The 17881-nt window shown below is 40.3% G+C and overlaps 1 protein-coding gene across 5 annotated transcripts in view; it reads left to right on the top strand.

Annotated features, from left to right (window-relative positions):
* FKBP15 (FKBP prolyl isomerase family member 15) overlaps positions 1-17881 on the top strand; it is a 56232-nt gene that overhangs the window by 28633 nt on the left and 9718 nt on the right. For 4 of the 5 annotated variants that reach the window (XM_036855134.1, XM_036855133.1, XM_036855129.1 and 1 more), the window contains 10 exons: positions 1266-1373; positions 4308-4410; positions 4896-5002; positions 6466-6580; positions 7977-8086; positions 8392-8499; positions 9025-9119; positions 9973-10075; positions 13314-13485; positions 15400-15536. In XM_036855134.1, coding sequence (XP_036711029.1) covers positions 1266-1373; positions 4308-4410; positions 4896-5002; positions 6466-6580; positions 7977-8086; positions 8392-8499; positions 9025-9119; positions 9973-10075; positions 13314-13485; positions 15400-15536 — 1158 coding nt within the window. The remainder of the gene's footprint in view (positions 1-1265; positions 1374-4307; positions 4411-4895; positions 5003-6465; positions 6581-7976; positions 8087-8391; positions 8500-9024; positions 9120-9972; positions 10076-13313; positions 13486-15399; positions 15537-17881) is intronic. The other variant, XM_036855131.1, reaches the window with a different exon arrangement.

Below are 17881 nucleotides of genomic sequence, written 5' to 3'. Positions count from 1 at the left end.
TGGTAGACTAGTGCTCTCCAACCTTTTTTTTTCTTTCTTTTCTTTTTTTACAGTTTTGTTTTTTGAGGCAAAGTTCACATAATATAAAATTAACCATCTTTTTGTTCTTTTTACATTTAAGTTTTTATTTTTTGTTTTGAATAGGTAATTACATTCATATGGCACAGTTAGCAAAACAATATAACAAGATATACATTGAGAAGACTCATTCCTACCCCTGCCCCCATGTACCCTATTTTATCTCATCCCCAACCTTGGGTAACTGCTTTTATTAGTTTTTTATGTATTCAATGTTTCTTTATGCAGATGTAAGCAAATAGGAATGTATATTTTATTCTCCCTCCTTCACAAAAAAATAGCATATTATATATATTATCTGCCTTTTTATAATAACAGTATCTTTCTATGTTAGTATATAGAAAGCTTCCTCATTTTTTTTTATCTTTAGATCTCAAGATTCCATTGTGTGAATATTGGTTTATCTAACTAGTCCTCTTTTGATAGACCCAACTTTTTTTGATTGTGTCTCCATTAGTTAAGAAAAAATGATACACCCTCTCAGTATATGTCTGTTTACAAATTATATACATAAAGTACTCTCCATCCCTGTAAACAAGTTTAGTGTCTGATGTTTACTGTAGCTTAAAAATAATTTTAAAATAGAGGTTATGGTCATTTCTTTTTACACTCATTAGATCATCTTGTGCACCCTTAGGAGTATACACTCTGCTCTGAAGGCTGCACTTTGAACCAGTTAATGCATACAGAGGTGTCTAGCTCAGGGACTAGTATGTCATCAGTGCCAAGTCAGTGTTAAATGAACCTGAATTTAGAACACAGAGCTCCTGTTCTCTTTTCGCCCTAAATCTCTTCTGAATATTTATCTGCTGAGTTGCTCTTGGGCTTTTGAGAGGTTACTATTATCTAAAATGCCTCCCTCCCTTAATCTATACTTTAGTTTTTTTATCTGTAAAATGAGAATACTTATGCCTGGTAGGGAGACTTGATTGCAGTGAAGGAATACAGATGAAACCACTTTGTCCATTCCAACATATAGGGAATTATTTTTCCTACTGCTATTAATTGTGACCCATGTATGCGTCTAGGCAAGAAATCTTTAATTCTCATTTTCTAGAAGATATTTTCGAATAGATAAGGCAGGGGGAACTTACTGAAAGATTTGATATAAGAGCCAAAAGACGTAGAGTTGACTGAAGGTAATGAACCTTGATTACAGTGATTTTGTGACTTTCCTCTCTTTTTAGAATCCTGATACAGTCAAGGCCAAGTTGATCTCTCGGATGGCTAAAATGGGCCAGCCCATGCTGCCCATTCTTCCACCACAGCTGGATTCCAATGATTCAGAAATTGAAGTATGTCCCACTGGCTGTCTTAGAATGAATAGTGCAGATGTTGCTGTCTTCTGTTCTCTTAACTGAAATTATTGCTTTTTCTGCCTCTAACCCAGAATCATTATTTAGAGAGCTTATATTCAAAATGATACAGGTTGGTATTGGTACATGTGTTTCTGCTGTAATTATCACTTCCCCTGAGAAATGGAAGCAATTCTGTATATCTGCCACAAGAACTGGGCAGTTTTAAGTAGTTAATTTAGCTTTCTACTAGAATCTCTGTTGTCAGCAAACATCAGCCTTTAGGCAGCACGATGCCCGACCCATAAAAGAACGAATTCATATTTGTTGATTGAATGTTTAGATTCTCTTGGGAAATGTTGATTTTTCCACTGATGTAATTTAATATGGAGATCACACTGTTGTAGGAATTCCCTGGCAGTCCAGTGGTTAGGACTCAGCACTTTCACTGTCAAGGGCACGGGTTCAATCCCTGGTTGGGGAACTAAGATCCCACAAGCCATGAGGTGCAGCCAAAAAAAACCACTGTTGTATCTTTTGGCTTTGTATGTGGCATGATTTTTTTTTTTAATTAATTTTTTTTTGACTGCATTGGGTCTTAGTTGCGGCGTGCGGGATCTCTCATTGCAGCGCACAGGCTTCTCTCTAGTTGTGGCGCAGGCTCCAGAGCGCGTAGGCTCAGTAGTTGGAGTGCGTGGGCTCAGCAGTTGGGGCGCACAGGCTTAGTTGCCCCGCGGCATGTGGGATCTTAGTTCCCCGACCAGGGATCAAACCCATGTCCCCTGCATTGGAAGGTGGATTCTTAACCACTGGACCACCAGGGAAGTCCCCTGTGGCATGATTTTTTTTTTTTTTTAAATTTATTTTTGGTTGTGTTGGGTCTTCGTTTCTGTGCGAGGGCTTTCTTTAGTTGCGGCAAGCGGGGGCCACTCTTCATCGCGGTGCGCGGGCCTCTCACTGTCGCGGCCTCTTTTGTTGCAGAGCACAGGCTCCAGACGCGCAGGCTCAGTAGTTGTGGCTCACGGGCCCAGTTGCTCCGCGGCATGTGGGATCTTCCCAGACCAGGGCTCAAACCCATGTCCCCTGCATTGGCAGGCGGGTTCTCAACCACTGCGCCACCAGGGAAGCCCGGCATGATTTTTTTGAAGTTCAAAAATTTTATTGCCATCAGATCGATCAATTTTTCCCTTTGTTTTTTGCTTTTGACATTATGCTTAGAAAGCCTTCCCACTTTCAGATACTGTAAACATCACACGTCTTTTAAAAAATATTTATTATTATATGTTTAGATCTATTATTTCATATTTAATCCATCTGGAATTTGGTGAATGGTGAGAAGTAACTTAATTCCAACTAAGTTCTTTTCCCATTGGTTAGTTCCTTATTGAATAAAATAGTTCTTTCTCAACTGAGTTGAAACACTTAACAGTGATTAATTTTTAGGATTCTTTGATATTGATGTAAAACAAAGCAAGCGTGATGCTTTTGAGGAAAAAAATTTTCAAAATAGGCTTTTGTTTTTTCACAATTTTGTTTTATTTCTTCATGGAAAAGCTCTGTGTAGATTTAACATTTTAAAGGAAGATAGGATTTCTGGGACCTGTTATAGGATTGATTTTTATCTGGTTTCTGGAAATGAAATTTGGATAAGATAATACTATTAAAATTTCTAGGTGCTAATTATTCATTGTAGAGTAATGTAAATTAAAAAGAAGAGGGACTTCCCTGGTGGCGCAGTGGTTGGGACTCCGCACTCCCAATGCAGGCCGCCCAGGTTCATTCCCTGGTCAGGGAACTAGATCCCACGCACATGCCTCAACTAAGAGTTCACATGCCACAACTAAGGAGCTGGCGAGCTGAAACTAAGACCTGGCGCAACCTAATAAATAAATAAATATATAATTAAAAAAAAAAAAAAAGAAGAAACATATTTAACAAAAAGGACATTCTTTATATGTTGTTTCATAATCTGATTTTTTAACTTAATGTTATATCATGAACATTTATGTTAATATCAGTAATATAAAAAAAGTAAATAAATAAAACAAAACTTTATCACCTTTAAAGATAACCCAGTGCTCTGTTACATTGATTTATCATGATTCCTTTTACTCTGTTGTTAGACATTTAGGTTGATTTATGTAATGATGTAAAACTGGGATGCTTTTCCAGAAATGCATAATACATTTCTGAGAATATTGGAAAACAAGAGGAAGTTCTGAAGTAAAAGAATGTCAAAGAGATTTCAGCCCTTGAACTGTAGCATAGCAGATCACAGTCACTGTATATTGTGCCTCAAGTTTTTCTTTTCCTTGAATGAATCAGGAAGATGTTAACTTTGTTTAGAATTACAGTAGGGACCAACATTGCTTTGCTTTTATGAAGAGAAAGAATGAGGGGAAAACACTCTAAAACTATATTGTCAAAAACAGCATCGCAGTCAGGCACAGTGAATCCTACTCTATCTGATTTCCTGTGAGTACCTTGAGGTCTGTGTATATTATTTGGCAGAAGAGAAAGGCTGCATTATTCCCTGGGTTTCCTTGTAAGGGGCCCTAATTCTTTGGAAACAGACTAGGTCAGTCTTAAGGCAGCTAGCTGCTGGTTTGCAAAATGATACATTATGGGGAGCAGTCACTCTAGCTGCTTCAGACAAAATAACATCAACAACTTATACTGGAAATTAACTATGATTATTTGATACAATTTACAGGGAGAAGGGATCCTACTCCAGTATATAATAGAGTGCTTTCTTCCCATAGCCCATACCTTAAACTCTTGCCTTTCTGCTTGCCTTTCCTTCCTCTTCTTTGCCTAAAAGCACTGGTTGTAAGCAGGTTTAGGGTGGACAGTCACCCTCAGTCTTCAATTAAGGACCCATAGACACAGTAAGGACCCATAGACACAGTAACCAAAATGCTCATGCTGTTGCAGGACGTGAATGCTCTTCGAGGAGCTGGGCAGCCTGTGGTGACTCCGTCCATCCAGCCCTCTCTTCAGCCAGCCCATCCAGTGCTACCACAGATGACCTCACAAGGTAAGGAACGTCTCTGAGGCTCTGTGACCTTGAATTGGGTCGGTACCGAAGTTGTCATCATTGTTCCTTAAAATGTTAGGCTGCATTGTTTTAGTATTGAGAACTGAACTAGAGTATAAAACTTGTCAGTTTGTCCCTGGGTAGGGCATGTTCAGACCTGGAGATGTAGTTGGTCTGCTTGCTGTGTCTTCTGCTGTGTTGCATTGTCAGTTTTGGAAACCGGTACTCAGCTAATGAGCCATCTCCCTGTGTGTAACTCTGCACTTTCTGTCAGCTGATGGCATCGTAGGTCTGAGTCACGTGCACCTGAGCATGCCCAATTTCCTTCCACTAGCCCATTGCTGAGACTCCAGTAGAGCTGATTTTAGGAGGCTAAGTGAGAGAAGTGGTCAAGTCTGAAGGGTGATGGTGTGAAAGGTGATAGTCCAGACTTGTACCAAGAAGCAAGGGATGGATAACAGTGAAAACTTCTTGCTTTATCTTAGCATCTCAGCCATCTGTTTCTGGGCTCCAAACACCGTCTGCTGCCTTGATGCAAGTTGCATCTCATGATTCCCACTCAGCTGTATCTGGAAACGCCCAGTCCTTTCAGGTAACGACATTTTTAAACCATATCAGTTATACGCTATCATTGATTATGGTTCTCGTCCGTCTCTTTTCTTCTTCTTGCACGATTTGTACTGTACCAGTTCCTCACAGAGTTTATAATTTTCTCCTTCCTGAACCCCTACTTTCTCATGTCCAAACAAGCAAAGGATTATCTACCTTATAGGTGGTTGTAAAGATTTCGTGCAAGAACAAGCAAAGCACCTGGCACAAGGCCTGGTACATAGTAAAAGCCCAAGCAATGTTTGCTTGTTTTCCTTTTCACACATGTCTAATTGAGGGCTATAGATTCAAGTCTTCTGTGCTCTCTTCTGTCAAACAGCTGAGAGGCCAAGATTCCGCACTCCACTCAGCAGAACGGCTGTGGTGGAGGGTCAGTGGATGGAGGCTGTATGAAAATACAGCTGAACTCTTTGTCTAGTTATCCTCCAAAAGTGAGCTCTTAAAAGTAGGTTTTTTTCTGTTTTCACAGAAGGCAGTGGCAACAGCCTGCCTGCCTCTGCTGACTGTTTGCCCGGACAGTGGACTCTTTCTTTTGCCCTGACACATTTGATGGTTAAGACTTCACTCCCTCACTTCCTTGGTGATTCTTGATGGAGGGATCAGAGTGATGGTGGCCAAGCTATGCCCCATTAGGAAGGGGTGTATCAGAATTGAGAAAAGTCCTACCTGGCCCTCTCCCCACTCCTGAATGGACCTAATGGAGAGTTACAGCCTATAGACTAAGATTCTTTTTTAGTAATGGATGGGTGGTTATACCAATCCCTGGAAATGAGCTGGATTTCCTTAATTCAAGGAAGAATAACCATCGTCACTAAAATGATAGCTGCTGTTTATTGAGCATTTATTGTCTTCCAGGCACTTACTTACCAGCTGTTAGGAACTTTACCTATATATCGCTTCATTTAATCCACACAACAACCCTAAGAAATGGTATTATTATTTCATTTTATAGTTGAGGTGGCTGAGGCTCAGAGGAAAATGAGAGCTCTTGGTCATGCAGATAAGCATCAGAATCTAGAAGGGGAGAGGCATCCTTTGGAAACTGGTAGCTTTAGTTTGGAATCGCAGTGAACACCTCTTCTTTTACCTTAATGAAACCAAGCATCGTTTGCTTAGTTTTAAAATTTTTTAGACCATCAATAGGCCCAATGGCCGGGGGATGAGTTCCTACTTAATTAAATCATCACAAGAGGACTGGGGAGTGACCTGAGACACGCTTCCCTCACTCTCTAGGTATGACTTTAGTGACCAGGCATCACTGGATTACATACATGACTCTCCTGCCACAATTATTACCCAATACCAAACCCTGGTCTCCTACATCTCCAGCTTCAATAAGTTTGAGTCTCCTTCCAGTTTATCTACTTTATTCCATCCAAGACAAATTAAGCAGAAAAGAGAGATATGATGGTTTTATGAGCCATCTGTAACTTGGCATTTTCTCAGCCCTATACAGGTATGCAAGCCTACGCTTATCCTCAGGCACCAGCTGTTGCTTCCCAGCTGCAGCCCGTTCGGCCCTTGTACCCCGCACCGCTCTCTCAGTCTCCTCATTTTCAAGGTAGGAGTTTCTCATCTTCTGCTCTTGCTGTGCTTTCCTCCCTCCCATCCCTTTTTCATTTTGACTCCAGTAGATCTCTGCCCTTTTTTTCTTGTCTTTTTTTTAAACAAGTTAGTTGAGGTATGACTTACATACCATGAAATTCACTCGTTTTAAGTGTACAATTCAATGGGTTTTTTTAGTATGTTTACGGAGTTGTGCAACTATCACCATAATCCAGCTTTAGAACATTTACATCATCCCCACAAAAACCCTCATGGCCACTTTCTGTGTTTTGTTTCTTGCATTTTCTCCTGCCAGCCCTTTTTAATTCCCCTCTCAGAGTTGCTCTGTAGAGTTCATAGTTAATAGTAAAAGAGTAAAACATTGGAGGAAATTGGGAGAAAACATGATGACTGTTCAGTATCTCAGATGAAAGCTATTTTGTTAAAATTTTAAAGTTGTGAAAAGAATATACTTTTATAAAAAGGTCAAGCAACACAAAAAGGTGTGAAGTGAAGTTACTGTTTTCCATCATTAAACCCCCCTGACCTTAGGAAACAGTCACTTGGGTAACTTTTCAGATATCTTGTATACGTGTGCAAGTGTGGTTGCCTAGTGTAAAAAACAAAGCAAAATAAAATGCACACAGCTGGGGTGGTATCCTGCCTTCTTGTTCTGCAGCTTGTCTTTTGTACAGTAATCACTTTGGGTATTAGGACAGTGGTAGGAAGAAGCAAGTATATCCCACAATGAAATTTATGGTCCTGGAGTGGTAAGGGTTTCCTGAGTGCATCCTTTGTCTGGAAGCCCTGCCCTTCTCCATCTGGGAAACCATTGAATCTGTCATCTCCTCTGTGAAGGCTTCCTGTTACCATCCCTCTCTCCTCTCCTTCCAGAGACATAACTGTATACGTGTGTCACCAAAGAGTTAATCTTGCTTTTCTCTGTGCTTCTTTTGTACCTTGTAACCTCGTACATCGTTCATTCTTTGCACTTACAACACTCTGTTATAATGATCTGTTTACACGTGAGTCTCCTCACCAGACTGACCTTGCCAAGGGCAGGAACCGTGTTTCATTCCTTGCTGTATCCTTGGTACCTGGTCCAATACCTGGCATGCAGTTGGGTGAATGGAGAAGCAATCTGAGTTGCTAGTGCACTACTTGTGCCCTTGAACCAGACTGTATCACTTGATGCATTTTGCAGGAGGATAGCTAGTTATTGTTAGCTTTGGAGCATTTTGCCTTTAACCCCTCTCCATCTTCTCCTGACAGTGTAAATCACCTACAGCATTTTCCAGTATTTGGAAATGTTCGTTTCTTTTTTTCCTCTGCTGATAGAGCTGTTGGTTTTTCCTCATATAGTATCCTCTGCTACAGTTTCATAAGTTTCTTTTTGGCTTATGTCTGTTCAGGATCAGGTGACATGGCTTCATTTCTCATGACTGAAGCCCGGCAGCATAACACTGAAATTCGAATGGCAGTCAGCAAAGTGGCTGATAAAATGGATCATCTCATGACTAAGGTGACTAAGTCATCTCATGACTAAGGGGCTGTGTTGAAAGTGGGGGTATAAAGAGGGGATACAAACAGGGAGCAACCAGGGCTATAGGTAAACTCTTCCTGGTTTCCTGTATTCATAGTAGTTAGTAATTTCCCTAGAAGGGTCATTTTATTTGGGGATCCAGTTAGCAGAAGAAAACTCCTGCTTACATTGGAGATTGTCTCAGAAACTTATTAACCCCCTCAAAAAAGTAGTCAGACCTTGGGTAAATTGTATTTCTCCTTTTAAAAATTTCATGAAAAGTCTTTCTGACACTCCTTTTGTAGGTTGAAGAGTTACAGAAACGTAGCACTGGCAATTCCCTGCTCATTCCTAGCATGTCGGTGACAATGGAAACAAGCATGATTATGAGCAATATCCAACGAATTATTCAGGTGAGAGTGATCAAGAACAGAGCACTCTAATATGTATAAAATAGATAACTAATAAAAAAAAAAGAATATCATTTAACAAAAAAAAAAAGAACGGAGCACTCAACCTGGAGATCTTGCCCCTGCTCTCTCTGGAGATGTACTACTGTTTGAAACCTCCACTCCAGGAATAAGAGCATGTGACAAATGCTACACGGAGTTGGGAAATTCTGGAAAATCCATTATGGCTTAATTACTCCAAGTGACTTATCACTCTATTATCAGAAGGAAACATTTCTTTTTTGACCATATTCCAAAGTTTCCGCTTCATTTTATAGCCATTTATACATTTAGTCTATTGGATGTAGTGATTTGTATCCATCAGGTAGAATTTGATACATTGTTTTAAGTATTATATTTATGTGGACATAAGTTCTAGATTTTTCTCTCAGATATGTAACAGTATCATCTGTCAGTTCAAGTTGATTCCCTTTTATCTGGTGCTCTTCTCTTAAAAACTTAAGTTAAACATCATATATTTCGAATTAGGAAAATGAAAGATTGAAGCAAGAGATCCTTGAAAAGAGCAGTCGGATAGAAGAACAGAATGACAAGATTAGTGAACTAATTGAACGAAATCAGAGGTAATGACAGGTACGGGGCACTGGCTAGGATGGACAAAAAAGGGTTTAGTTTGTAAATGCCCAAGTTAAATAAGCATGTTTGTTTACAGAAGTTTATGTGTATTTCTGCTCTTTTCTGTTTCCTGCCTGTCATGTGAATTACTGCTTGTTGATTGAGCGGGATTTCAGGAGGCTGTGATGTAATGCACACCTGTGTTTGAATCCTGGCTCTGCTCCTCATTTGTTGTGTGGCTTTGGGCGTTTTATTTATTCCCGCCGGCTCTAGTTTCCTCATCTGTAAAAGCAGTGTTAGTGCCTAGAAAACTCCTGATGTCAACTCTTCTCTCTTCTGTGTGGGCTGACTCTTATTTTATCAACCAGAACTTCACTGATTTCCATATAAAACCCAAGCATTGTATAATTTTTCTAGATCCTTCTGAAAATTTATTTTGTGGGGAGGGGTCAGTGGAACATGTTACAGCATATAGCATTTCACTTTAAAATATCATCCTCCCATATTTCTCTTCTCCAGTGTCTCTTGTCTCCCACATGGAAGGGGGAAGGGGAGTGGCTTTCTTTTCTTCCCTCCTTGCAGCCTTCATACTCCTGTCTCTTTCCTCTCTTATTTCCCCTCACCACACATGTTCAAATTCCTCTCCTCTTCACTCTGCAAATTCAAAGCAATTCACCCAGGCCCAGGTTCCTGCCTCCAAACTTGATTACTGCAGATCTTCAGAAAACAAAATGCTTTCAGATTGTTCCTGATGAAGGTATAGAGCAATGCTCTAACGACTGAATTGTTGATACATTGGGTTATACCTGGTATGCATTGAGTGCTTGATAAAGGTTTTCTTTTTCCCTGTTTATTTCACAGGTATGTTGAGCAGAGTAACCTGATGATGGAGAAGAGGAACAACTCACTTCAAACTGCCACAGAAAACACACAGGCAAGAGTTTTGCATGCTGAGCAAGAGAAGGTAAAGTAACTGGGGAGAGAAAAGCCCAAGTCAGGATGTGTAGAGCCGAGGAGTGTCCTCTGTACGTCCTTACCAGTTTGCTTTTCAGCAGAATTTTTGCCGTCATTGAGAAGAGAACTAGAAATCTTCCAACAGATTTTTAATATATCCAACATCCACATTTCTGTTGTATAAATGCATTACAATAAGTTGACTCAAAAATAATCACTGATGTTAGTAATCTGGTTAAGGTGAGGATTATACAGTTTATTAGAAACTAATCCTATTCTGCTGAAAAAATCAACAGACGATTTCTGTTATGCCACATAACAAATACTTATTGTGAAGTTTGAGATTGTTTAGTTTGCTCCTTCATCTGTGTCTGCCAAAGCATTTTAAAATTTTTATTTATTTATTTATTTATGGCTGTGTTGGGTCTTCGTTTCTGTGCGAGGGCTTTCTCTAGTTGCAGCAAGCGGGGGCCACTCTTCATCGCGGTGCGCGGGCCTCTCACTGTCGCGGCCTCTCTTGTGGCGGAGCACAGGCTCCAGATGCGCAGGCTCAGCAATTGTGGCTCACGGGCCTAGTCGCTCTGCGGCATGTGGGAACTTCCCAGACCAGGGCTTGAACCCGTGTCACCTGCATTGGCAGGCAGATTCTCAACCACTGCGCCACAAGGGAAGCCCTGTCAAAGCATTTTAAAGCATTGCTGTTTGACTTCAGTCAGTTCAGAATTAGGTATTTTGACCTGTTTCTGAAGTAGCTATAAGGAAGGAAGACTGTTGTGGGTCTTGGGTTGAGATGACTGATTTGGAAGCCCCACTCCTCCTGTCTTTCCTCCAGTGACACTGTTTTTCTGAAATGAGTTCCTTCTTGTTTGGGCTCCCCCTCATCAGCTGGGAGATCACAACCCTTTCATCTGCTATTTTCTCAGATTTAAGAAGTGTTTTATATTTTGTATTTGAATTTTTTTGAAAACATGAAAATTGAATGGAATGCACTTTATAACTTGAGATAAGAGCTTTTGAGTGATTTTCCACTCTGCTTGTTCTTTGGTGAGAGTGACCATCCGCCCCACTGCCTCTCCTCTGGAATTCATCTCCTCCAGTGGTCTTAGCTGCTGCAAGGCCCTGTGCAAGTGGTCTTCCCTCTGATATCAGTGAACTCTGGAGCCACGATAGATGCAAAGCCCTCTGAGTGTTGTGTTAGTTCAGTTTCTGTTAGACCAGTTGAGGCAGGACAGTGAGTAAAACTTTGATTCTACTTGCGGCAGGTGAAAACTCCTCTTCTGTCTGGAAGTCCAAACTGTCATTGTCCTCTGAGTTTCACAGATGAAAACCTAAGCCTGCTGAACAGCAAAAATAAGTACCTTAGAGCTCACTCTAAAGGTCGCATGTTACTAAAAAATTTATTCTGACACTTATTAAAACAGTAAGGAAGATTTTATTCAAGACTATTGCAATAGATGGGAGTTCCCTGGTGGCTTAGTGGTTAGGATTCTGGACTTTCACTGCTGTGGCCCGGGTTCAATCCCTGGTTGGGGAACTGAGATCCCGCAAGCCACACGGTGTGGCAAAAAAAATACATAAAATAAAAAGACTATTGCAATAGGGAAGAAATGTTGAGCTCAACTCCAAATACAGTTAAGGGCAAGAGGGCAAGTGGGGAATTTACAGCCAAGGAGCAGAGTGAGGGGGGTCAGTGGATGGAAAATTACTAAGAGGAGACATCCTGGGTAGGGGGATTCTTGCTAACAACAGGCCAAGGACCTAGACAGCAAAGGTTGGGATGGAGAACTTTGATCAGATGTCAAGGGTAGAGATTCACTCTAAACTGACTTAGCAGGGATTCTTGCTAAAACTGGGCTTGTCTGGCCAAAGACAGGAGGGGAGAACAAGGTCATGGGCTTAGAGGAGCCTAACTTGAAGTGTGGTCAAGAAGAGAGCCTTTGCCAGTGTACACTCAGATACTCATTCATAGCTTATTTCTTTTTATTTTGTATACAATTTGTTTTATTTCCCCCACCTTTAAGAGAGCCAAAATATCAGATTTTAAATGTAAGCTAGAAAACTGATTAAGGCTTTGGAATAAATGTTTAAAACTGAGGTAGGCGCAGTGAATACCCTAAGAAGGGACAAGTGATAATAAGAAAGTAGACGGCAGTAAGAATGCATGTAAAGTATAGTGGTATAGGAGGAGTAATGGTAGTAACAGTGTAATAGTATAGGAGAGATGGTCCAACCCTGTAAATGCACTGCTGCCCCCAAATCAAAACCAGCGGAGCAGTCACTCACTGCCTTTCCTGTCATCTGATTTCTCCTGTTTTTTACAGGAGCACATCAATTCAGGTGAAATGAATGTAATATTTGTCATTTGTTTACCATTCCTTTTCATTGACCATCCTTTTAATTATCATTTTCATCATTGCCCTTCATAAGTAGAATATCTGTAGACAGTTTTCCAGGGTAGTCTTTTTGACTTCATCGGATGTTACTTGAGAATATTTAGCTCCTGTTTGGCCAGTACAGAGCACCATTTAAAATGCATTGAGCAGTCAAAGAAGTTGGAGTGTTCCCTTTTTTTATTACCACTGTTCTTCAAAGAACCCCCAAAGCAGTTACTCTCACGTGACCGATCTTTATAGTACTACTGTGGGTTGGCCAAAGAGTTCGTTCCCAAGTGAACTCTTTGGCCAACCCAATATTAGTACAGTAGTGCTAGGGAGAAGTTGTAGACTGAGAAGTGGATTGCCATCAAAGGCATTCAATTTAAAATTTAAAATACCCTTTTCTTGTTAAAAAAAATGCTTGTTCATTATAGGAAACTTAGAAAATGGCAGGAATACCATTTCTTATGTATCAGATTGGTGAGATTTAACAATAGGTGGTGACTGTATACCAAGCCACTGAGTGTTTTTTCATAGCACTATTCTTAATAGTTGCATACAGGATAGATATATCAATTTGCTTAAGCTCATTTTTAAAATTATTTTGTGTTTCCATTGTTTGGCAACTATAAACAATGCTGCATCAGTCATCCTTGTAGCAAAATTTTTGTGTTCTTGCATAGTATTTCCTAAGGACAAAGTTTTGCAAGGGCATTCCTGAGTCAGAGACCTGGCACATTTGAGGGCTTGATTTGGGCTTAATTCAGGTTGAAGGTGGCCTTAGCTATCTTCCTACCAGTTCAGCCAGCACAGAGTATGTGAGGTTGGGCCATCACCATGTTTAAAGTGACATCGTACTTTGTTACTGTTCAGGCCAAGGTGACGGAAGAGTTAGCAGCAGCCACTGCACAGGTCTCTCATCTACACCTGAAAATGACTGCCCACCAAAAGAAAGAAACGGAGCTGCAGGTACAGCTGACAGAAAGCATGAAGGAGACAGACCTCCTTAGGGGCCAACTCGCCAAACTGCAGGCAGAGCTCTCAGGTATGCCCTTGCTGGAGGGGGCTGGGATTTTGACAATGTAAACTTAAAGAATTACACTGTTTCCTTCCTCCCAGTCCATTTGTCATAATGCTAATGAAGTTTGTGAAGGACAGAGCCAAAGGTTAAGGTGAACCAGTATAAACCTATTACATGATTGTTTGGCATAAAGGACAACAGAAGAACTGACTCTCCATTTAGAGTTGATCAGTGGCCACAGTTCTGCTCTGTTTGGGCGAGTGTTGAGTATCCTTGGTACTTAGGATTGGCCTCATAGGCCTTGAAGAGTTAATCTAACTTGTGACTGACTAATCTAACTGAAGGGTTCCTTTAACTTGTGACTCAGTAGAAGCTTAAGAAGCAGGTGCTTCCTGCTGCAGTTGCCTCTTTCCTAGAGCATGGATTGCAGTCCTTCAGCCTGGCACACAAGGCCCCTCCACCTTAGCTTATTTCCTGTATGTTGCCCAATTCAACGTAGCTCTGGACATACTAGCCAGCCTGCTGCTTCAACACATCCTGTATTTCTTGCCTTGCTTTTTATCCATGCTATTCTCTGGACTTGGTGTGCCCACCATCGCCAAGATTTGCCTCCAGTTCTCTCCAAAAACTGCCTTTTTCAGAAACTTTCCCTTTTTTTCCCTAGAATATTTGATCTCCTTTAAAATCCTTCATCTCCGAGTGCATTATTATGCCCATTATCAGAGATAGCCTTTGATCAGCACTACTTATATGTGTTTTCCCTTCTAGAATGCAAGCCTCTGAAGGGCAAGGATGGTGTCTTGCTCATCTTTGTAAAGTCCTTCCCTTAGTATTAGTTTAGTGCCTGGCACAGTGGTGCTGCTCAAGACATGGTGACTTGAAAAGCAGATTTGTGGAGACTGGCATGTTGATTCATCCACCACTTTGTATAAAGAAACACATGTGGAAGGCACAGATGGGACCAGTGGGTGGGGTGTGGCTGGAATAGCAGCAGAGTTAGGAAAAAGCAAAATTAACTTGCCCAAAAAGAAAGCTAAAAAACACTGATGTCAGTTGGTGAAGTGATACCTTGAAGATAAATCCCTTCCTTTTTAGAGCATCACTTGGGCGCACTTGAGGGAAAATCTTAGATTTGAATGTCGTACAGATATCCTCTTTTCTGTTTTTGTGGTGCCCTGTGACAGTTACCTTAAGGGCACCATAAGGATCTCAAAAGTTTTCCAACAAAATTAATTTTGATGCATTACATTTTAATTTTTTTATTATTTTTTATTGATGTATAGTTGATTACAATGTTGTGTTAATTACTACTGTATAGCAAAGTGATTCAGTTATACATATATATAGATTCTTTTTTTAATATTCTTTTCCATTATGGTTCATCATAGGATATTGAATGTAGTTCTCCATATTATACAGTAGGACCTTGTTGTTTGATGCATTACATTTTTAAGAAATATTCCAAATAGCTTTATTTGAGAAGGAATGTTTTGAAAGCAGACTCTTGGTAGAATGTCCCAGCTACCAAGAGAGTTGAGAATATCTTACCCAGGCAGTGAGAAAGGGCCTGGACCACTACTAAACAAAGATCTCAATGTGTTGAGTCCAGTGTGTTGAGATGATGACTGAAATGGAATTATGGGAGTGGTAATATTCCGAAGGTGGTCTCTGACCACTTAGAACATTTCTCTTCCATTTTGTATGTGTCGAAGGTGACATGTAGGTGCAGAGATAAATATGGATGGATGGGGGCGTCAGTTTATGGCTTGATAAACCTGCTGTTGGTCAGTGAGGTGATGCTGGAGGAAGTGAGTGGAAGAGGCTCGTGTGGTAGGGTTGGGAGATGATGGAATGCAGCTTTGAAGGCGGTGCTGGGATGCCATACAACCCACTGCAGCTCTGGTTCTGCAGCCAAGTCTCTGTGCTGCCATATCCCAGAGCTCCAAGAAACCTCTGAGCAAGCACAGTCCAAATTCAAGAGTGAAAAGCAAAGCCGGAGACAACTGGAACTCAGGGTGACGTCTTTGGAGGAGGAGCTGACTGACCTTCGAGCTGAGAAGGAGTCTCTGGAAAAGGTAAGTTCTACATCTGAAGTTTCTCTGTTGGGCCCAAGTGGCCAGGGTTAGCTGTTTAATAAACATTTTTATTTTCCTTTGAAAAATTACAGTTGCATGTGCTCATTGTAACAAATACAAATAATACAGAAAAGTATAAAATAAAAAATAAAATTTATCTTTTCCCCCTCTCATACACTAGAGGCAACGAGTATAAAAGATATATGACTATTCTTCCAGATTGTTTTCTGTGTATATAATATATGCATACACATACATATATACATGTATGTATAAAATAAATGTACATCCATATATGTATGCTGATAACATTTTTAACAGTAATGAGATCGTATTTATTTATTTATTTATTTTTATTAATTAATTTATTTTTTATTTTTGGCTGCGTTGGGTCTTTGTTGCTGTGCGCAGGCTTTCTCTAGTTGTGGCGAGTGGGGACTACTCCTCATTGCGGTGCGCGGGCTTCTCATTGCGGTGGCTTCTCTTGTTGCGGAGCACGGGCTCTAGGCATGTGGGCTCGGTAGTTGTGGCTTGCAGGCTCTAGAGTGCAGGCTCAGTAGTTGTGGTGCATGGGCTTAGTTGCTCCGTGGCATGTGGGATCTTCCCGGACCAGGGCTTGAACCCGTGTCCCCTGCACTGGCAAGCGGATTCTTAACCACTGCACCACCAGGGAAGCCCCTGGGATCATATTTAATACTTTAAAAAAAAAATTGTATTGTGGCCATTATACTAATAAGAATGAGAACTTCCTCATTCTTTTTTTTTTTTTTGCAGTGTTGATTATTTTTATTTATTTATTTATTTAAATTGGGGTATAGTTGCTTTACAGTGGTGTGTTAGTTTCTGCTGTACAGGAAGTGAATCAGCTGTATGTGTACATATACCCCCTCCCTCCTGGACCTCCCACCACCCACCCCCATCCCACCTGTCTAGTTCACCACAGAGCACCGAGCTGAGCTCCCTGTGCTATACAGCAGGTTCCCACTAGCTATCCACTTTACTCATGGTAGTGTATATATGTCAGTCCCAATCTCCCACCCACTCCCCCAGCCCTGTGTCCACACGGGTGTTCTCTACATCTGCATCTCTATTCCTGCCCTGAAAATAGGTTCATCTGTACCATTTTTCTAGATTCCACATATATGCGTTAATATACAGTATTTGTTTTTCTCTTTCTGACTTACTTCACTCTGTATGACAGTCTCTAGGTCCATCCACATATCTGCAAATGACCCAATTTCATTCCTTTTTATGACTGAGTAATATTCCATTGTATATATGTACCACATCTTCTTTATCCATTCATCTGTCAGTGGATGTTTAGGTTGCTTCCACGTCCTGGCTATTGTAAATAGTGCTGCTGTGAACATTGGGGTGCATGTGTCTTTTTTGAATTATCATTTTCTCAGGGTATATGCCCAGTAGTGAGATTCCTGGGTCGTATGGTAGTTCTATTTTTAGTTTTCTAAAGAACCTCCATAGTGGCTGTATCAATTTACATTCCCACCAACAGTGCAAGAAGGTTCCTTTTCTGAACACCCTCTCCAACATTTATTGTTTGTAGATTTTTTGATAATGGCCATTCTGACTAGTGTGAGATGATACCTCATTGTAGTTTTGATCTGCATTTCTCTGATTATTTGTGATGTTAAGCGTCTTTTCATGTGCCTGTTGGCCATCTGTATGTCTTCTTTGGAGAAATGTCTATTTAGGTCTTCTGCCCATTTTTTGATTGGCTTGTTTGTTTTTTTGATATTGAGGTGCATGAGCTGTTTGTATATTTTGGAGATTAATCCCTTGTCAATTGCTTCATTTGCAAATATTTTCTCCCATTCTGAGTGTTGTCTTTTCGTCTTGTTTATGGTTTTCTTTGCTGTGCGAAAGCTTTTAAGTTTAATCAGGTCCCATTTGTTTATTTTTGTTTTAATTTCCATTACTCTAGGAGTTGGGTCAAAAAAGATCTGTGATTTATGTCAAAGAGTGTTCTTCTTATGTTTTCCTCTAAGAGTTTTATAGTGTCCGGTCTTACATTTAGGTCTTTAATTTTTAATTTTCATTCTTTATAACTACTACATAGTAGTCTACTGTGAGGCTGTACCATAGTTTATTTAACTATTCACCTGTTGATGGATATTTATGTTTCCCTTTTTTCACTATTTCAAGCATTGCTGTTGTGGACATCTTTGTACTATATAACTATTTTTGCAAATTCGTTTGAGCATTTCCATAAAATGGATCACTCGAATTAGAATTGCTGCATCAGAGAAGAATGCTTAACATCTAAATTTTTGAAATAAATATTGCCAGATTATGCTTGAAGAGTTTGTTAGCTTGCATTTCCAGCA

This window comes from Balaenoptera musculus, chromosome 6 (assembly GCF_009873245.2).
Source record: "Balaenoptera musculus isolate JJ_BM4_2016_0621 chromosome 6, mBalMus1.pri.v3, whole genome shotgun sequence".
In the NCBI taxonomy this organism is placed as follows: Eukaryota; Metazoa; Chordata; class Mammalia; order Artiodactyla; family Balaenopteridae; genus Balaenoptera; species Balaenoptera musculus.
The sequence above is the reverse complement of the archived record's forward strand: the minus strand, read 5'-3'. Positions and strand labels throughout refer to the sequence as shown.